The sequence below is a fragment of the Podarcis tiliguerta genome (genome assembly GCF_965153285.1).
Source record: "Podarcis tiliguerta genome assembly, chromosome: 6".
NCBI classification, from domain to species: Eukaryota; Metazoa; Chordata; class Lepidosauria; order Squamata; family Lacertidae; genus Podarcis; species Podarcis tiliguerta.
Window position 1 is genome coordinate 33972549 of NC_139539.1, and position 22018 is coordinate 33994566.

Genomic DNA, 22018 nt, shown 5'->3' on the forward strand with positions numbered 1-22018 from the left:
GTAAGGGGATGGGAAGGGATGATGGGGAGGTACTAGTTACAAAGTTTTTATATGAGCCAGTGGAAATGGAAAGACCATTCCAGGAGAAGAGGAGACAAAAGTTGCTGGTCTTTCAGCAGGGCCTATAGCAGGGGTGCCCAAACTTTTTTCAAAGAGGGCCAGATTTGATGAAGTGAACATGCGTAAGGGCCGACCAAAGTTGCTGAGCTTTTTTTACAATTTTACCCCAGGACATATAGTGTTTTGGGGGCAGGATTAAATCGACCAGCGGGCCACCGGATAAGGCCCCTGAAATGGACTTTCGACATGCTTGGCCTATAGCATGGTCCTACTTACCTTGCCTTCCTCCTCCTGTTTCAGAATAGTTGTTCTAAGTTAATGAGAAGATTCATAGAATTGTAGGGTTAGTAGCTAGGGGGTGGCGAGGAAGGCCCCCACCAGGGGTGCAGGTAAGGGGGTGCGCAAAATCGGCTTATATGTCCATAAATATGTTTATAAATAAAAATATTGATTAGTGTGTGAGGAATTGAACAGGTGGCCCCCTCCCATGGAGGAGAAGCAGAAAGAAGAGCTAATTTGTCCTTTGCTAAGGAGCGCAATCTGGACAGTTCTGCCAGGGGCGCAAGATCACCTAGCTACAGATCTATCCAGGGGTCATCTAGTCCAACCCTCTGCATTTCAGGAATCAGAGCTAGAGTTCCTGACAGATGGCCATGCAGCCTACACTGCAGATATCAGAACTTACTTCCAGAAGATGATTTAAATATAGTCAAAATTATGACTACATGTCTGCCAACAGTGACTTGGCATCCACTCCATTCACACCACATTTTTTCCCACAGTTATAGAAGCCTAATGCATAGTTTCTCAACCTGTCACCATTTTCAGAGTGGTATTAGTGATGAGCACTTTGCTTCCTCTTGCCTTGCCTTGCCTTGGGGGAGGTGGGAGTTAAAAGGATCTAGAAAAGATAGAGAGAAAATGCAAAGGAGAAAAATATTGGTCTACCAGACATTTAGAAGACATCTGAAGGCAGCGCTGTTTAGGGAAGCTTTTAATGTTTAACAGACTATTGTATTTTAATATTTTGTTGGAAGCCGCCCAGAGTGGCTGGGAAAACCTAGCCAGATGGGCGGGGTACAAATAATAATTTATTATTGTGTTCAGGGCCGGCCCAAGACATTTTGGCACCTGAGGCAAACCACAAAATGGCACTCCCCTCCCCACCAGGGAAGAAGGGGTGAGTGAATATCTATATCTGGAACAAGGGGAGGGGAAAATAAAGATCTACATCAGGATCAGCTGCTGCTGTGGATCCTGCAGCCTGAGGTGGTTACCTCAGCTTGCCTCATGGATGGGCCGGCCCTGGCTACATTTGCTTCTTACGCATTTCTAATGCTCTTTGTTTTCTCTTTCATTAAAGGAAAGTGTGGACCTGGGGGAGATCATGTTTTCCCTTTGTTATCTGCCAACTGCAGGTCGCCTCACTTTAACAGTCATTAAATGCAGGAATCTCAAAGCGATGGACATAACTGGTTACTCAGGTGAGTGTTCCCTTGCTCAGAGCAAGGAATTTCTATATGTGATCTTGCTCCTGTGATAATACATTTATTTCATTTATTTCACAAGAGTGTAACAAAACCTCAAAGTGTGTAACAAAAAGTTGTTGTTGTTTGCCTCCATCTGTCTCAAGAGACAATGGAGTGCACCTCTGGGGGTGAAGTGAAACTGCTGGAGAATCACAGTGGCTGCAGAGACCAGTAACTGCTGCCTCCCACGTTGTTTTTGCTGAATTAGCAGCACCGAAGTGACCTCCCTAGGGTGCAAGCCTGGGCAGTGTGTATGGAGGTCCTACACTGCCCAGATGACACCCCCCCCCCTCAGCCACCCTGATGTGGTTCTAACGAAAGCAGAGAAATACATTAGGCACCAGCTTAGCTGCAGGAGTTGCCAGAAGGAGGCATACAAGGCACCATCCAACTGTCTTAGGGACTCTTCTCTGGATTTGTTTAGGATTCACTTCTTAGTTTTTTCTTCTCCTGAAGATATCCCGCAAGGCAGCAGAGGTTTAGGATCAGAATTTTCCCTCTCCTAGATGGGCTACTTTCTCAGGTTGACAAGCTCCATCTACCCCTCATTTCCCTCTACAGTATGTGCAGTACAGTGGTACCTCAGGTTAAGTACTTAATTTGTGCCGGAGGTCTGTACTTAACCTGAAACTGTTCTTAACCTGAAGCACCACTTTAGCTAATGGGGCCTCCTGCTGCCGCCGCGCCGCTGGAACCCGATTTCTGTTCTCATCCTGAAGCAAAGTTCTTAACCTGAAGCACTATTTCTGGGTTAGTGGAGTCTGTAACCTGAAGGATATGTAACCTGGTTCAACCTGCCAGTCGAAGCCCTTTCCCAGGCTGCGGCTGCTGTTGTATGTTTACAACCTCTAGGAGCCACAGGTGGAGCTGAGCACAGGGTGGGGACCAAAGGTGGGCAAACTACCCTAGAAGGAGCACAACGTGTCCCCCATCTAACACCCCAATTTACAAAAAGCATAAAACCATAAAATCATCAGTAAGCTGAACACCAAATTAAAACACAGGTCAACATTCTGCCGAAACAAAAATGCTTTTAGCAGGCACAGAAAAGAGTACAGTCAATAGGCAGGGAGTTCCAAGGTATGAATGGTGCCACTGTCTTGATTTAATAATCAGACAATGAATTCCTTTGTTATATGGATACCATTCATTCAAACTAGCCATCAACAAAACAGAAGTATTTCCTTCCCATCCATACACAAACAATAGTATGATGCATTGAAGATTTTGGCTAGAGCAGGTCAGAGGAAGTTCTTGAAAGCATTGTTGCTCTGGCAAGCCTGAGACTGCATCACTAGAGCTAGGTCAGAATCCAAGAACTAAGTAGAGAAAGAGGGAGCATTAGGCAAGCTTTAAAGATGGGGCTGATGGGAGTCCAAAACATGGGGAAAGCATCAGGTTGGCAATGGCTGCTCTACTGTAACCAGACCTAACGATGTGTAACTGAAATATCTTGTTCTTCCCCTTCACTCCACCTCCCTCCCTATTTCTTGTTGTTTCCACAGTGTCAGATTTTAGCCAGAAAGCCCTCGGGGCAGAGCCCTGCCTTGTGTACGTTGGTAGCACTCTATGAATTAATACAACAACAATTACAAAAACAAAAAGGATAAAACAATAATTTCACACTGGTTTCCATAGATTTATGGTGTGGCTAATTTTTGCAGGATCGCACCGTGTGTTCCTATACCCTCCACCACTTTCCCAGTCAGCTGTGGAGCAAACCAATAGTGGGCCAATGGTCAATCCAATTGATCTGATTGCAGATCTGATTGAAGCTCAGCTAACCCCAAACAGAGATTGCATCAGTTGGGTTTACTAATCACATCTTCTAATTCCTAAGATTTCATGGGCTTAATCTTTCAGGTGCTACAAGACTCTTTTGTTCTGTTTTGTTTTTTTGCTGTTTTGGATTAACACTGCAACTTCTCCACAAATTCTGTTCCCTGTAGATTTGCCACATGGGTTATTTGGAAAATGATAGAGCTGATATAAAAACACACACATATATAATTCTTTTTGAGAACTTTCATTGTGCAGATAGTTGAGTTTCTGCCATAACAACTATTTTTAATGGCCCAGATTTCCACATATCAGTGTCTTGAGTATTGCTGGCAAACATTTTAATCTACAGCAGCAACGGCAGAGACTGTTTGGGCAGACAAACATTTCTGCTCAGATGGCATTTGATGCAGGTTGAATCACTGCAAATCCATGGTTCAGAGGGAAAACAGCTCAGTAGCTCAGCAGTGATGCCCTATATAGTTACTGGAACTTCTAAATACGCAGCGATTTTCTCCAGCAGCCTACATAGAATTTGAACTATGTTGGAAACTCAGAAGCAATTTGCCGAAGTAAATCTCCGGGGCAGCTAGGGAGGTATTGCTGCCTTATTTTCCCTTCTCTTTCCCCTCTGTTTCCATTGACAAAAGCACTGCTAAAACCCCTTACATGAATTCATTTCTTGAAAATAGTTCACAGACATATAGCTTACCAGACACGGTGCACAAGGAAAGTGTGCAACCAAAGAGCTGGAGGGATGCTCATGCATGACCAACACCTGTCTCATATTAAAGAATAGTAAATGGACTGGTGGAGAGCTGCATAATTACAAAATCACTACCTCCCTACAGAAAAGCAGGCCCACATATACATACATACATGGCATGGTATTCAATTAAGTTTTACTCAAGAGCAGACCCACTGAAGTTAATGGACACCACTGTTAGATCCATCAGTTCCAATAGGTCTACTCTGAGTACAACTTACTTGAATACCACCAATGGTCTCTGGATTGACAGACAGCTGATTTAATGTCCCCAAAGTAAAATAAAATATGTATGTTCCAACCCATACTTTTCTAGTCTTCCATGTAATTCAATGAGGTCCGTTGAATTTTGTAGAAAGAAGAGTTTGACAATAAAAAAACAACCCTACCCCGTAAACACTTCCCTGCTGCAAAGCATGGGAGCAATAGTTATGACAATTCTAAAACTGACAAATTAAGAAATCTGGCACACCTGAGGAAGTGTTCATCACTAGACTGTTACACGTTGGACCTGTAGCAAAGTGCTGCGGTTTGGAGTCCTCAGCTTCCAGGTTCCAACCAGCCAACCAGCTGCGTCCTTTCCGCAAATATTCTATGCCATTCTCCTCACATCCTCTCCAATGGCCACCCAGCATTCTATGGCCACTGAGCATGCTCAGCCCCTCATTGGGCTATTTTGGTGAGCCCCTCTTCTCCCCTGCAAAATATCTGTACATTTTCCCAAGCCTAATATTGTGCATGCTTTGTCTCGATGTGGGTCCACACTCAGAACATGAGCTTGCTGTTAGTTTATAGGATATTAGTTTATAATATGACATAAAGGTAATGTTATGTTCTGAGTGTTAGGATATAGTTACATCGTGCATGAGCGTTTATTCAGAAAGGACTCATTCAGGTGTCCTACATGCCAGGAAATGAAATTCCTGCTGATCTGTTGTCTAAGGTTGTTAACAGAGAACAGCTTAAGGTTTATGTACAGAGGTTGCAATTGGGTTGAACCAGGTACTACAGGTTACATGGAAAGGGGGAGGATGTTAGGATATAGTTTCCGTTCCTCCTTAAAAGAGTCAGGCATGATTGTTGTGTGTCACATGCCTGTTTACTCCCAGCACTGTTCTCGCTGGGAACTTCTGTTTTGTATATGACTTTTGTTCTGGCTGTTTCCTCGACACGGATGCAAGCAGTCATGTTTTTCCTTTGTTCTGACCAGCGCTGAATAAAGCTGTAAATATGCTCTTCTGTTTGAATCTTCCATTGTGGAGACTGCTGAAAAGGGTGTGCACGAGTCTTGGAATGTGTCTGAGGCTTGTGTCGCTAATTCACTGATGCTGTTCCAACGGGAGACCGGTGATCGTCCGGAGACGACGTAGGCTGCCTGATGCCTCTGTCTCCCTGGCAGTATCCCAACACTGACCCCACTTTTTTGCACACAGTTTTCATTGTTAACTAACCATAGTTGGGTTTGAATGATCAAACATGATACTACTGAAGATGTGGAAGAAGGAGTGAGATTGTGATGGCAATCCATGATCCCATGTGGTTTTTTTGCCCAGAGCCTAGGTGCATGCAAACCAAGAGACTTTCTTCTCTTCCACTCCTGCTTCCACATGTTCCATATCCCATTTGGTCATGTGAGCAGCAGGGATCCCATGGATACTGGGAGGAAGAGAAAAGGCCTTTCATCAGTGCTGTCATTTTCCCTTTCTCCTGCTCTCCAGATCCTTACGTCAAGGTGTCCTTGCTCTGTGATGGAAGGAGGCTAAAGAAGAAGAAAACCACCATTAAAAGAAACACACTTAATCCTAACTACAATGAGGCAATAATCTTTGATATCCCTCCAGAGAACATGGACCAAGTCAGCCTGCTTATCTCTGTTATGGATTACGACCGGTAGGAGGGAATCTCTGTAATGCTTAAATCCCATTCGAGCCATTTCCTCGTTCTTGAGTTTCCATGGTGTGACTCACTTGATTACGTGACTGGGTTGTGCAAGAGACAAGTCATGTTATTAGAAATATCAAGTTGCACTTCTTGCTTCTTGAGTATTTCCCCTTTGGGTCAGCAGGGCATGTTCCTAGGATTTAATTGGCTCTGGAAAGAGCATGACTCTGGCTTCCTCTGAAGTCGTGAAATCCATTGGTGATGAGGACAGGAGCATTAATCACAGGCTCATGTTCATGCTTGAAGATTCACATGGAGATCAGTCTTGATAATGACAGCATACACTCCCTATTTACCAGGGACAGTCCTTATCCCATTTGCAGACATGTCTCTGATTTGCCTGTAAGGCATGCTGTATTAAAATTCTGTTCTCATTTGTAGCTTCAGCAAGAAGGGTGGAAGAAGCAGAAGGGACGGGTTTAAATGTGTCACTGTGGCAAAAGAAAGCATGTCTAAAACATGTTCCGTGTGTGGTTACCCCTTTCAGGGTCGGCCATAATGAGATTATTGGGGTTTGCCGTGTAGCAAACAATGCAGAGGGACTAGGCCGAGACCACTGGAATGAAATGCTGGCTTACCCACGGAAACCAATTGCACACTGGCACCCACTAGTAGAGGTGAAGAAATCCTTCAAGGAGGTATGTAAAGTATTTAATAACTTCATTTGAATGTATGTTTTGTAGGCCAAAATTATTTTTGGAGAAGCTTGCATTTGTATCTTGCGAATTTTGAAGAACACCTTACCCAATGATAGCTATACTATAAAAGTAAGAGTTAAGTTTACAGATACTGTTGGTGTGGTTGTGTTGTATTCATGCACACCTCCCTACCCATGTTTTGGCTCCGGAAACCTGCAGCAGTCCTTAAGCATTTTGGCCCGGTTTCAACTTGCACAGAACCTTGTTAATAGACCAATTTATTTTAACCAGCTCAAATGTGCAGCTTTAATCCTTTTTAATTTCAGAGCAATGCACAAAACGTGCCTACTTCCATGGACTTTGAAGCTGGGAATAAAGCAGAGAACTGAGTAAAATGGAAGGAGTTAATGGAGCTGATCTTTGCTGAAGCAGAAGTACATAAGTCATCTGCAGCCTCCAGAACTGTTCAAAATCTAATATGATATCTACAGTAACATCTGCAGAACACGATGCTCTAGTGGCCAGTTTCTAGGAGAAATACCCTACTATTATTACTTAATCACTTTTTTCAGAAAGGTGAACTCAAAGCAGCTTACAAAATGAACATTAAAAGCAAGTGTAAAGGATACTAAAACACACCTATACTGTGTATAAAGCAGAGCCAATTCAACCTCACCTACTAAAAGAGAAATAGAAATTAAGATCCAAAGGCAGGATGAATGAGAACAGTTTTGCTTGGTGCCTAAAAACAGATAGAGATGGCACGAGGCATGCATCTCTGGGGAGAGCATTCCACTGAGCAGGCCCTTTCTTATGGCACCACCCTCCTATCCTAATTGATTAGTACCCAGTGCAGTTGTGCCAGGAGTGGTGTTGTGTGTTCAGACCATCTCTTGACCCAGTCAGCAACCTGGCCCCTGAATTCTGCACCAGCTGCCGTTTCCATACCATCTTCAAGGGCTTCCATCAACAGATTAAGCAACAAAGCAAAGCAATCATTGTATTGCCCCAAATGGGGAAAGAAGCAAAGGAAGCAGGAGGTACACCTCCAACTGACCGTATTTTGTGGGAGGGATTCAGGTGCATACCAGGAAATGTAGCTTTGCAAAATTAAAGCACCAGCGCAACAAATCTGCTTTAAAAACACGCACACACAAAAGCCCACCCTGGCATTTTGTGGTTTGAAAAGTGATGAGAAAATGCGTGACATAAAGAATTGGTTAATAGAAAGTCATATAACCACCAAGCGAGCAAATCAGAATGAATTATTATGTTTATTATACTGTTTATTTATACCCCACCTTTTTTCTGACAGGACTCAAGGTGGTTTACATATAAAAATGAGAACTGCTAAAACATTTTTAGAACAATCATAAAAAGCAAGCAGACATTGTTAAAAGTAAAACTATATGCATATATTAAATATATTAAAATGAAGACTCAGTAAAGACTGGATACAATCTAACGTCTATGTAAGTTTTGTGTCAGCAAACTAGGGTGAATGATCAATAGATAGGGCATCTGGGGTTGCTCAGTCAGTTGCAGGATGCATGCACAAAAAAGTCCACAATTATGACTCAGTAACGTTCCTAGCTGCAATGCAAGGGAATACAGGAAGAGCAATGAAGTCTGGGTTACCATCCATCTAGGACCCAATGAAACCCCAGATTGACACTGAACCCCCTGTAAACTGTCTCCTTGAGACAAAACACAAGAAAATTCACAGCACTTGGCTAACTTCACCTGTAATCAGCTAGACTACTACGATATGGGGTCGTTGTGTTTGGTAGTTGTAAAGTACAGCCAGATACAGATGCAAAGAAGGATGCCAGTATCTAGATGTCTATTTGGTTGATACACTAGCTCTGCCACTATCAATTTAATGTTAACTCTTAAAAAAAAAGATTCAGCAGAAAACACACCAATGTTCCTTCTCATCTCCCTCCCACGCTCTCTCTCTCCCCTTGTTATTTGTTGATCTGAAGTGGAGCAATCCCATCAGGGACAAGAAGCTGCTGTGATCCTAGAACAAGTACTTCCAAGTACCTGTATGCTATGCATCCACCAATAAGTTTTGTTCCCTGTTGTTTTGTTTTGGTAGGAGAGTAAACAAAGCAAACAAGAAACTGCTTGGAACATATTCCGAAGGGGAAAGGAAACCCTTAACTGAAGCAGAAGGTTATTTAGAACAAGAGCAAAAACTCCCATTAAACAAGATGCACAGATACCAAGTTACCTTGTTGTCCCAGAGAACCAAATATTTTCTCCAGATGAGAGTGAGTGTGGGGGGGTGGGGACACACACAGAGAGAGAGAGACAGAGAGAGACAGAGAGAGAGAGTATTTTGGATATGTTTCCACAGATTGTTTTTTGCTTTTAAGCTCAGATCTCTTTGAGCTTCTCAGTAGACTGTAAGCAACATTTCCAAAGCTTCAACCATGGTTCTCTAGTGCACCCAGATGTCCTGTGGGTTCTTTGGGATAGGAGCATGGGGTCACCAGCAGGTACTTATTTCAATAGCCATAGCACATCTTGCTGTAAGCTTAGGCAGTGGCACAGTCCAAGGTATTGTTGTGTGCAGCCAGTCGCCCAGCAGGTCCCAACGCATGAAAGTTAATGGAGACTTTTCTTTAAGATGTATGGTTTTATTTGCACATATATGCAACCTGTGCACCAGATGGAAAGACTCGTGCCATTAGCACTCCCAACAAATCTTGATTCCCCATTAGGGGTCTAGTGGGATCCCCAAAGCCATAGCCTTGGATTCCACTCAGAGGCTAAAAATAGACAGAATGTACGAATTACAAAAATTTCTAATGTTAGCTCAGGAAAAGTTTGTTAACTGGAAGACTGAGCCCATGAAAAGCAAGTATAGACATGGCCAGGCAAAGGTGGAGAGTATGCTCTGGAACTGATAATTTGTTACAGTGAAGATCAGGGGGCGTTGTTTGATAATTCATGGCATCCGATAGCCTTCACTCCTCTGATGCTACTAAATAATTTTTATGTGATCTCTAATCCACTTTTGTAAGGATGCATTAAATCAGTAGGCTCTGCAACGCTGACAGGATTATTCAGTACAACCAAAAACAGCTCTAGAATATTACACACACACCCTTTCACAGCACCCTGCTCTGGCATTTTCTGTAAATATAATCTATGGCTGTCTGGGTCTGTGTATTGTACTGCTATTAGCAAGACTCCAAGGTAAAGAGGTAGGCAGGTTTTCCCCCTACCCACACTCAACGCATTTCCAGCTCCAATATGCTTCCCCAGTTTTCAATCTCAGCACATTAAAGTTCCATGTAGTATGGGTGGATTTGGTTATTACAAAGCATATACATAAACCAGTTAATGTTCTCAAAATCTCCAAGCAGTGTGAAATATAAAAACAAACAATATCATTAAAACAAAATTATAAGCAAAAAGCAAAGAAAAAGACAAACCCATAAAAGCCTATAAAAACAGGAATTCAGGCGACTCAAGTACATAAAACTGGGTCCAGTCTTATGGTCAGGGAGGGCCAAGTCAAAGTGATCAGTTTTTAGAATATGTCTGAAGCAGCTCATGGCTGCTGCTTCACATATAGGAGAGGGAAGGATATCCCAGAATCTAAACCATTTTTTTAAAGTATGGTTTGGGAACCAGAACCAGGGAGTCCTCTTTCACCAGGCTGCCCATGATGCTGTGAGACCACCTGGAGAGGAGCAACAACCATCATAGAGCCTAGTCTGGCTCAAAGCAGGGTCTGACTTCATTTAAATGTGAGCTTTCACAGGTGTTAATAACCATCACAAGCCTCCACCTTTAGGTTCAAGTACAAAATGTACTTCTTTGATCTGCTTTTGCTAAGGCAAACTCTGGGCATCATGCTGGGTGAGGAAGCATTCGTGAATAAATGAATAAGTGAAAGCCTTGAACCACTAAACCAAACACTGCAGAGCTTACAGATCCTTTGAGAATATGAAGAAGAATACGAACCAGATGTTACAGACGTTGGCCATTACACCCTCATGCACAATTGGTGGTTGCTCAGTTACAGCACTGATGGGCACCAATTATGAATCTCTAGAAAACAGCGTTCCCTTGAGTTCAGCATATGTCATTATTTTGTTCAGAAAACGGCAAGCTCCAATTTTGCCGAAAATAAAACTATACATGCATCTGACACGTGCGGCATTGCTAAACATCTGGCCACTTATATGAGCATGTACGAGGCAGCTGTTGTTAAATCTCACCATTATTTTCAGTAAGTGGTGCAGAAAGAGAATTCTGGATTTCTGAAAGCCTAGTTTCTTTTACTCATTGGAGGTGGTTCAATCCTTGCCTAATCAAGAAGATTAGACAAATTCATGGAGAATAAAGCTAGGAGGGGTTACTAGCCATTATAACTATGTTTTTCTTCCTCTCTCAGAGGCAGCATGCTATTGAATACCAGTTGCTTGCAAGTACATTTGGGGAAAGTGCTGTTGCATTCAGGTCCTCCTTATATGCTCCCATAGACACCTGAGAGCAGGATGCTGGACTAGATGGGCTTGTTAGTCTGATCCAGCAGGGATTTTCTTATTTTCTTATGATTGGCAGGGAAAACCCTGAGTGTCTTCCTTCTGTGGTCTTTCACCTGCCCTTTATCTGCAGAAGCTACTTTATACCACGTCAGACCCCTGGTCTATCTGTTGCGTACACCAGTGATGGGAAATCTCCAGCCCATAATCCCAATTAGCCTCCTCGGGCCTCCCCATCTGACCTGCCAGGCTATTTGTACAATCCACAACTTACCTGCCCTACACCTGATATCAGTTGATCATCACAGGAACAAAGGAAGTTGTGTTGCACCTTTGGTCCATCTAGCTCAATACTGGCAGCAGTTCTCCAAGGTTTCATTCCCAACCTTACCTGGAGATACTGGGGACTGAACCTGGGACCTTTTGCATGCCAACCAGATGCTCTTCCGCTGAGCTATGGCTGTTCCCCCTGCTTGCAGAGGGCAGTGAATGGTGTTTTGAAGCCCCAACAATCACCACCTGACATCATTGTGACATCAGGCGACTGAAAGCTAGATGGCCCCACCCACCTGCCAAACATGATGGTGGTCTCCATGTTGAGTGGCAGCAGCTTTCCGGGTTTTCAAAGAGCAATCTCTTTCAGCCCTACCTAGAGTTGCTGGGGACTGAACCTTTTGCATGCATGTAGCACTGAGCCACAACCTTTGCCAAATTGCACTCCTTACCCAGGAGAGAAACCAAAATATAATTCCTCAGGCGATATTCGGGTTGCAACTGCTTGTGCTTTCTATTTGTCGTGCATGTGGTGTTAAGCGTAGAAAATATGCATGCATCAGTAACTTGGGTGGCGGGCTGCATGACCCTGCACTGCTCTCACCATCATTTTGCATGGTAATAATAATAATAATAATTTATTATTTGTATCCCGCCCATCTGGCTGGGTTTCTCCAGTGTAGAGCTGGTGAGAGTGCTACTGCTGGTTTATGTGGGCTGGATGTACAATGACTTCATGTCTGACACTCTTCAAGACTGCTATTTAGGTATGCCCTTTAAATACACAAACTGAAACAGCCCCTTAGTGCTAATTTGTTTTAGCACAAACGTACCCTATAATTCATCCGCCAATGACCCTTTATCTATTTCTGCCAACAGCAAAATCCAGCACCTGGATTGAGCGCTCCCAAGGCAGTGATCCCTGTAGCAGAGTCATCCCACTCCTTTTCTCCTGTGATGCTGTCTCACTCCAAATATTCCAAGGTATCCATCAGACAAGGATCATTTTACAAGAAAATATTAAACAAAGAGAGAAAAACAACAACAACAGCGGCCTGTTTTTTGTTTTTTTGTTTTTGCAGACACTGATGGGGAAAGGGCTTAGCAGAGATTTCCGGAGGATGAGTTTGGTTGTATCTGGTATTGCAAACTCATATTATCATCAGCTCGTTACAATAAAATAGATCTAAAATTTAATAAGGCCATTTCAGTCTTTGGGGACCGTGACATTTATTTGTTTAAAATAATACATCAGGTACTTAATGAGTGTAGGTGACACCCTAGAGGGCTTGTTCAAAAGCAATTCCATCTGTGTATTTAGAGCAATGAAACTTCTCCGGAGAATCTGTCACAGTTGGAATCAATATTTTGTCAGCGTCTCAAGCTCCCTTTAAACACAAAGAGCTTAAAATTGGTTTTTAGATGTTTTTAAAGGGCTTTATTTGTTCTATAATCTGCCAGCATCGAGGTATCAGATGTTCAGGTTCCATATTTGCAGCTTTTCCCTGTCTTGGAAAATTGATTCTGCATGGCAAGAGTTGGGGAACTTTGTCAGCCCAAGGAGACTTTCCAGGGGCCAGCTGCCAGCTGCCAGTGGGGCCAGAAACAAAAGCATGTGGAGCAAATGGCTGTAACTTAGACATTTATACACGCATCTCTCTCTATCCAGGCAAGGAAGAGGCATCATCAGAATTCAAGGACACATTCCAGCCAGGCAAAAGACCCTGAGAAGAGCATGGAACAGGATTGCCCTAGGAAGGGTCATGGCTTAGGAAGAGTCCCAGGGGTGACATAGAGAGGCCCAGAGGCCCATATTTGGTCCCTAGGCCCTGAGGTTGCCCAACCTTTATCTATGGTTTGGAACCTAACCACATGGATCTATGAAGTTTCCAGAATGCACTCTGGATTTATTTATGCAGTCCTAGGGTTATTTGGGCCTTCTTTAAAGCCAGGTCTAAGGAAGATAATAAGAGACCAATGTTTCTCTTTAGACTTGCAACTTGGTGAGAAAAACTGAATCGCTGTTTAAAAACAGGCCACAATTCAAATATCCTGTTTCAGTGATGAATAATAGATAAGAGAGGTTGATTTTGTTACTGGAGGGGGTTTTTTTTGGGGGGGGGAGTTTAGAAATGTCCTTTGGAAATTCATGTTCCTTTATGTAGAAGTCTGCCATTAATAGAGACAGAGATACAAAACAGAGGGCTGTGATGCTAGTGCCTTTCTGTACAATCTATTTTACATATTGTGCTTGTAGGGGAACATATGCTTTAGGAAATATATTGCGGGTACAAGAACCTGGTTTTGCCGCCACATAATGTATGAATAAAACTTTAAGCCCCAGAAAGGCAAGGAGTACTGTATCCAGTTCTGGGCACTACAGTTTAAGAAGGATATTGACAAGCTGAGACATGTGCACCGGAGAGTGACCAAGATGATCAAAGGTCTGGAAACCAAGCCTTGGGGGGAAAATTGAAAGAGTTATATATGTTTAGCCTGGAGAAGAGAAGACTGAGAGGTGATATATCGCCATATTCAAATATCTGAAGGGTTGCCACATGGATGACAGAGCAAGCTTGTTTTCTCCTAGGGCAGAGTATAGGACCCAAACCAATGGATTCAAGTTAGAAGAAATCGGATCCTCTTCAAGGAGGGTACCACGTTGCACTCCAGGCATCTCCCACCTCCTGGGTGTGGGCAGAGCTATGCCCTGCTCCACTCCAGTTGGTCATTTCGCAATCACTTGGTCCCTAAAGCCAATGGCTTGGCTTGGGGGGTGGCCGCAAAACATTATTTAACCCTTGTGTGATGTTTGCTGGACCTCTTTGCCTCCACACAGCGGATCACCCACCCACCCCCCTTTATCTGGTGTGTTGGCCTTGCTATGGATGTTGTTAGTCGTCTGTTTTGCCTGGTAGGAATTTTTTCCATCTGGCAGACTGGCAGAGCCATTTGGTTTCCGCCTACCACGTAGCAATCGTCACAACTTTGTAAGGTTTGGCGGTTAGGCTTTGGATCAGCAATGTGTGGGGAGGGGAGGTGCGGCCATCACCTGCCCCTCCAAGCTGAAGGGTATTCCATTAAAGGAATCAGGGGTTGGCTTGGGTCTTGTCTGAAACCCACGGTATGGGCTAGGGCCATACCAGGACCCCACAGGGGCACTGGGGGTGAGCTTGAGTCGGTTTGCATCAGCAGGGCTCCCTCTGGCGGTGTTTCACCCTTTTATCAGATTCCCCACAATGCGGGTGGGAGTCTGATATAGTTTGGATGATTCCAATGCCTAAGCCAATACCACTCACATTCTGTATTCAATAAAGTTGTGGCCTAAATTTTGCCCAGTAACTTAAACTAAAATCCCATGTCACTGTGTCTTCATTTTTGGGGGGTGGTTGGGGGTCTCGAAACGCAAAGGAGATTCTGACTCAACATTAGGAAGAACCTTCTGGTGGTAAGAGTTGTTCAACCATGGAACAGACTCCATCAGAAGGTGATGGACTCTCCTTCATTGGAGGTTGTTAAGCAGAGGTTTGATGGCCATGTGTCAGGGATTCTTTAGCTGTGATTCCTGCATTGTGGGGGATTAAACTAGAGGACCCCTGGACTCCCTTCTATCTCTACAATTCTAGGATTCTTTCATGGGTTTGCATGAAATGTGAGAGAACAGTGCTGTTAATGCATTCAGACACAGGGCTCTGGACAGTATACCAAAGACATCTTTGAAGTACCTAGTTCTACATCAAGAACAAGCTGTGTGTTCATAGAACAAGCTTGACCCTTGCCTGAATGCTAACACAACACCAGAGGTCAGAAGGCTAGAATTTAGAACTGAGAGTAGCATGCTTAAAATTGCACTTCATAGCCTGAAGACACGTTGCCAATAATTTATAATCTAAAGTGCCTAAAAATGTGCTTATCCTGCATGCTGGGGCTTTCATTTACTTCTAGCTTGTTCTGGTCTTCCAATTTAAACAATGACCTCATGACTAGGAAGTGGATCCTGCTAAACTTCATTAGCTAAATTTTGACAGAATTATTGGATTAAGTTTTGAAGTCGTTTGAGGGGGGTTTTATTTGTTTGTTTTTTAATAGTTGCATGATATAATGCGAAGCAACACTGAAGCCAAAGTAAGAGCAGCCTTTTATCATAGATAAGATAAGGAACTTGACTGTGGCTGGCTGTACTTATTTTTCATGATGCGTTTGGTGATCAAAGGCTTGACAGCAGAGTGCTGGTTTACAAAACAAACAAAAATTGCATTAGCAATCATGATTAATATGAGGAAGACATAATGAGGAAGACATGATGAGGAAGACATAGCAATCTATGCTATGGCAGGGTGCGGTGATTCGTGGCCATTGGAAGTGGTAGGGTGGAACATGGGAGGTCAACAGTAGGTGGAGCCAGAGTCAATCACAGACAGAGTTTTACTCTTTGTAAGAAAGAAGGCAGGCAGGTGGGGTCGGGCTGAGGGCAAACTGAGGTTGGTGGGGCATTGCCCCATTCACCCTCATAGGCCAGCCTTCACTGATGCCAGGGCTGTTATTTTATATATTTTTCTCATATTATTTAAATAAATGACATGATGAGTGCAATCCTTCTAATCTTTACCTGAAATCGCATTGTACTTTTAAAAAATAACTGCAATTAAAACTATTTTAAAAACTAGTACCTGCGTAGCAAATGTCCTTATCATTATTGCTATTGTTACATCCAGCATTCCCTTCAAGGAGCTTAGCAAGGTGAACACAGGTCTCCCTGTCCCCATTTGATCCTCACAAAAACCCTGTGAGGTATGTTAGTTTAAGATACAGTGACTGGCCCCAAGGTCACCCAGTGCACTTCCTGACTGAGTAGGGATTTGAATCCTGGTCTTCTAGGCCACAGTCCAGCACTCTGCCACTATACCACATTTCAAGGCAAAGGCCTCCTAAAGCAGCTTATAAACACAAACTTTAAAAAAACACACAGGCCAACATTGTAAGTGTTCTACAGACACTATCTCAGTAGTTCCTACGATAACCCTTTGTGGTAGGCCAGCATTATTTCACAAAACCATCTTCTATTGCTATTCCTCCTCAGTATCTGACAACCAGCGCTATTTATTTAATGTCAGTATTTCATATTACTGATTGATAACTGGCAGGTATGCAATTGTATTTAGCATTTGGTAAGTGATATGCAATGTTAATGGCTTTTCATATTTGACAATGAAATAGTGGAAGAAAATGGTAACATAATGAATTTAAAACATTTGTTGGAAATCTGTCAATATTTGAGATTGGTATTTGGCATTTAACATCTGACAGACTTTCTTCTTCTAGGCTCAATTTAGGTTACTTTTCCACTTATGAGGTGAACATCCGGAGTAAAAAATTCATTTTGGCATATTTTGAAACTGTTTACAATTACTTTTTATCCATTTCTGCCTTTGACTTGAATCCTTCCCAATGCACCAACCCCCCTTTGAATTGCAGTGTTCAAAAAATGAATAGGTTATGTTATTATTCTTGATTTCTTTCTATTGGCCTCCTTTTGTCCTTTGTTCTTCTAATACTAACTTAAGCTGGAATCTGAGACCCACATACCTAGATGGTAGAAATAGGAATTAGGGAAGAATTCAATTTGCTGAATTGATCAAATCTGCACTTTCTGAAACAATGTAAGAACCAAAACATAGACATCCTTTGAAATTTACACTTATCTGAATTTTGCAGTGCTTACAGTGTTTACAAATATGCATTATATTAGGTCACAGTGAGCCTAATGATGAATATATTAGTGAAAATAACATACAAAGCTGCATTATATTAGGACAAATTGCTTGAAAAAAAAGTATACGTTAGCCAAAGCTGCATACAAAAATATGTTTATTAGGAGAAATTTGCATTAAAGAATTTTCAGGAGGGTTTTTGAAAAGAATTTTCTGCAAATCGCTGTAGAAATGTTGAGAATCAAATTTAAGATTGGAAAAATGAGAAACTGAGAGAACCAAAATTGAAAGGTCCTTTCATCTCTAGGAGGAGTTTGCCACATTGAACTCAATGGCATTTACTTCTGACTAGACATGTTTAACCTCCTAATTCATGTGCTCATCCTCTCAACGGCTAATGTCCTTTCTCTCTTTTTGCAGTATGATTGATTTCTGATAGTTTTGTGCATTTCAGCTTCTGTTTCTTTCTGTTTGTCTTCTTTCCATTAACATAGACCCCCCCCCCCGATTCCTCTTGCCTCTTGCTGTTCCTTTTGTCTTCATCCATCTCACTAGATTTCAAGCATATGGCAGGAATACTTCTAGATGTGCGTAATCATTGTAAACATGATGAACAACCATGCTGAACAAATGTGGTATCATGTAGAGTGGTACTAACATCCAAAATTGCCCTTTTGATTGCTCAAGCTCAGTTTCTTATCTATTCCATTTTGTTACCCCATCTGAGTGCCTTGGAAGTCTTCCCCTTCCATTTTGTAATCAATGCTTGAGTTTTTCAGAGGACACTGATTTATATCTCATGGTGCTGAGGATAAAGCTGATGGTGATGAAGAGATTTGTTCGCATGCACAGTTGGCCCAGCTCTAAGACTCTTTTGTGAAAGCTCATGTGTGCACGTGAAGGACATATTCATTCATCTAAATGGAGAGCACAATGGTGCATCTCTCCATTTAAATGACTGGGACATCCCACTAATGATGGAGTTCCATCTCTGCCTGAGCTGACATAGACCTCTGGATTAGTGGTGCTAGTACATTTTTATGCCCTGCTTGTTTATGACTTCGTTCACTAACTTGCTGCCTTTTTCTTTTCCTCAGTGGCATGGCCGAGCAGCCAGCTTTGACAGCCAGGGCTCCTGTCCCTCCCCCAAACCGCCTCCAACACCATGATGCATCGAGTGGTGAATTCAATGGGACTCAACCAAGTTCTTTTTCGATTCATTTCCGTTTGATTCTTTGCCACTTGTCTGGAATTCCACAGCAATTCTATGGCTGAATGGAAGAAGAAGTGGACGTTAGACAGTGAGGCCACTTGTTCCCACAATGACAAAGGCAGCAAAACTGTTCTGTGGTCATATTTGTCTTAGTTATTTATGTCTCTCAAGGTGATGTTCTGTGTGGTTTTCACTTTTTGGACATGGCTGCCTGGGATGGGGGAAAAGTTGGAGGAGTGTGACATAGGCCGGAATACTGGCCTGTAAAATAACCTGTAAAATAGATATTCGTCCGTGTCTGGAGGTGGACAAATAGTAGAGAAGCACTGACATTCTGCAGATAGCCATGCAGATTTAAGAAAAGAAATTGGAGGGGGATGAGACTGACAAGTGAAAAGGCCTTGATTAGACTCCTCGTGACATGTGAACAACCCTTGTTATTGTGATCAGCGATACATTACAAAAAAAAATTCTTACTCATACTGTGATGTTCATGGAGTCTGTGCTGTGTGTAACCCAGCCTGCCCTTTGGTGTGTTTTACAGAGTTACGAATTCCTCAGGGAAAAAAATAACACTTTTTCTGTATTTATGTTCTCTGGAGAACCTTTTGCATGAGCTCAGTTGCTTAAGGTGCAGCTCATTCTTGCTGCAGTTTAGAGCTGGTCCCAGCTTTGCAATTTTCAATAAAATCTCTATCTCTTCCCCTCTCTCTTTTTTTTTAAAGATCTATTTAGATCTATTTCACACCCATATTTCTTCTTCTTGAGAGTAGTGAAAACAGCTATATTTGTTGGGAGTCTGTGATTTGCAAAACTATTTTGTCTAGCAGGTTTTTCTAGAAGCATTTTGATTTTGTCTGTCATATACAGTACTTAAAAAAGATGAATCATTTGCCAAAATTACTGAAAGCTGCAACATTTTGAGTATTTTTAAAATTAACTTATTGCTTGAATTTGGGGGATGGGGGGGAAATCCCCTGTTGGGGGGAAATGTTGAAAGTTGTTACGTATTTTCTGACAATGTTTCAAAAATAAATAGTTCCTTCCAATGCTAATTCCTTTATTTGTAAAATCACAAGATTGTGTCATGGGCTGATATGGAGGGTGCTAATAATGGCATGTCTGCATTGCAGGCAATCTCAATCCAGTGCCATTTTGACTTGCATAGCTTATAAAGTGTTTGCCTTTGACAGTTTTCTCCTCTTCTGCTACTTCCTCTAGTTCTTGCGTTCTTATTTCTTATTGTCCACCTGCAGTATCCATATGGATTATTCAAGACTAACATGGGCATCTCTGGGAACTTCCTTGTCCTCCTCCTCAATTGCCTTTTTATATTCTGGGGCCATAGCTCAGAGGTAGAGCATGTCTCTTGCATGCAGAAGGTCCCAGACTCAATCGCAGTCATCTCCAGATAAGGCGGGGAATGTCCCTGGAGAGCCAATGCCAGTCAGCTGCCAGTTCTGAACTAGAAGAACTATTGGTCTGACTCAGTCTTATACTGATAAGTCAGCTTCCTATGTTTCCATTTCTCAGGAGACCTGCAGACCTGCATAGTCCTTCCCATAGTCAAACAGCATGATTGCAAGAAGTGTTAGCAAGTGCTTTTTTCAGTGCAAATACTGAAAGTCGGATGATATTCAATCTACTTCAGCAAAAGACTGGCACATTCGTTACCTTCAACCTCTGCGGCATAGCTTCTGGTAACAGCCATTGCTGGTAACATCAGAAAAGCATTAATAATTAAATAGGCAGGGTAGTGGTGACAATATTCCCAAGCCTAGCATTATCAGTCTGCAGGTAACATATTCTGCAGCACTGGCCAGTGACAAACAGCCAATGTGGACAACAACAGGGTTGAAAGAGCATGAAAGGATCTGGCTTAGATGTAGCCTTTTTGTTCTGTTGGTGGGGAAAATAACAACTAAGGGTGAAATTCAACTTTGCACTCTTCCAGTTATTTGAACTGCACAAGCATTTCAGCTTGGCAGGTGGAATGGCTCCTATGTGCTGTAGTGGGGGTTCTCCTAACCCCCCCCCCCCCGAGCCAATTTTGTGGGTGTATGGGGAGATGGGGGAAATCCCCAAAGTGCAAACAGAAGTCCTTACACAGGGCTTTGGCTGACAGGGCTGGTTAGGTGAATCCCACCCTAATTTTTTCAAATATTCCAATACAGCTGATTCCCAAAAAAAAGGTTTGCAATTTCTCATCAGTTTTTCATTGCACAGAATTAATATCCAGGTCAATAGCAATTTTTTAAGACGGGAGCACTAGCTAGAGAAAGTTGGGTGCACTTAGCGTTAATTGCAATCAGTGGAACTGAATGGCCCTGGTAAATTTTACTATCCCGCTGATTTCAACAGAAATTAAGGTGTGCATGCTTTCTCTGAATTTCCACACACTGATATAATCCAGCAAATGTGATCCATGCTTGGAAGCAAAGTTCTATGCAAGAATCACCATTTTGGATCTGATCTGTCAAAGACAAGAAAGGTACTGGCCCTCACATTAGGTTTTAGTTGCCTCAGGCAGTTGGCATTAGGTGTCACAGAAGGGCAGCAAATTCTTTGTTATTTAATGTATGGTTATTGTAATTTTACTTTGTGGGATTTTCTGCCTCAGGTAGCAGCTTAAGTTGGCTAGCCTTGGGTACTGTGTACCTTGACTGAGGTATAATGGAGGCACCATTTGCTGTTCCACCAGGCAGCAAAATGTCTTGGGCCAGCCCTTGTGCTTCCGGGGTGGTGGTGTGTGTGTGTGTTTGGTATCCAGCACTCAGTTGCTCATGCGCGAGTAGATGATCAATGTGACCAGACTTGAAAACACTGGTTACTTGTCTAGTGATTACTGGCCAAATTCAGTTGCCATCAAAGTGAGTGTATTGGGATCAAGAAAATTAACCACATTGTCATCCATGTTTGTGCTTATTGATTTCAATGGGACCTAACTATTACATAGATTGCAGCCGAGCTTCTTGCTTAAAGGATTTTTAAATGCTTTTCACCTCACATTTAGCACCTCAAACAATGCTGTTTCTTTCAAGTAATAATTTGGATTCGTTTTGCTTTTTGACTTGAAACAATATTGCCTCAAGTGGCCGAAGTGTCCATAAATTGCCATTGTACATTTTTGTTCAGCTAGACTGAGAACAAAGCTCAGCAACTGAACAACAATAACACCCTTTACTTCAAACTTAATGTTCTGATTCACTGATCTAAACTTTCCAAGCGTGTATATAACTTTGCAGGGAAATTTTGTTCAGTGATAGACTAATTTGTTCTTGCTCCTCACCACACCTTGTGTCTTAATTTTCTCTGTATGTGCCACATGCAACAGGAGCATCAATCTAATAAAATGACTTTTTTGAATCGCTTGTCTTCAGCAGTTGTGTATATTTTTTATAGAATCAGTGATATAGCCATCTGTTGCTAAAGGAAGCATTATGCCTGCTGAATAAAGGCCAGGCTGAAAGCAAGATGAAAGCTACAGTTGAGATTGCACCATGTATGCTATGTATAATCAGGAGCTGTCAGCAGTGATGTGGTGTTGCTCCTCTGTAGCGGTCTAGACTGTCACGAAGAGAAAAGGAACAACCACTGTATTTT

At 42.4% G+C, this 22018-nt stretch overlaps 1 protein-coding gene across 4 annotated transcripts in view; it reads left to right on the forward strand.

The window, feature by feature from the left end:
• The window catches only part of SYT6 (synaptotagmin 6), a 138065-nt gene extending 116284 nt beyond the window's left edge, over window positions 1-21781 (forward strand). For 3 of the 4 annotated variants that reach the window (XM_083444442.1, XM_083444444.1, XM_083444445.1), the window contains exons 4-8: window positions 1424-1544; window positions 5853-6024; window positions 6563-6713; window positions 12371-12475; window positions 18300-21781. In XM_083444442.1, the coding sequence (XP_083300568.1) occupies window positions 1424-1544; window positions 5853-6024; window positions 6563-6713; window positions 12371-12475; window positions 18300-18371 (621 nt within the window). In that variant the 3' untranslated portion in view covers window positions 18372-21781. The remainder of the gene's footprint in view (window positions 1-1423; window positions 1545-5852; window positions 6025-6562; window positions 6714-12370; window positions 12476-18299) is intronic. The other variant, XM_083444443.1, reaches the window with a different exon arrangement.
• The last annotated feature ends 237 nt before the right edge of the window (window positions 21782-22018 follow it).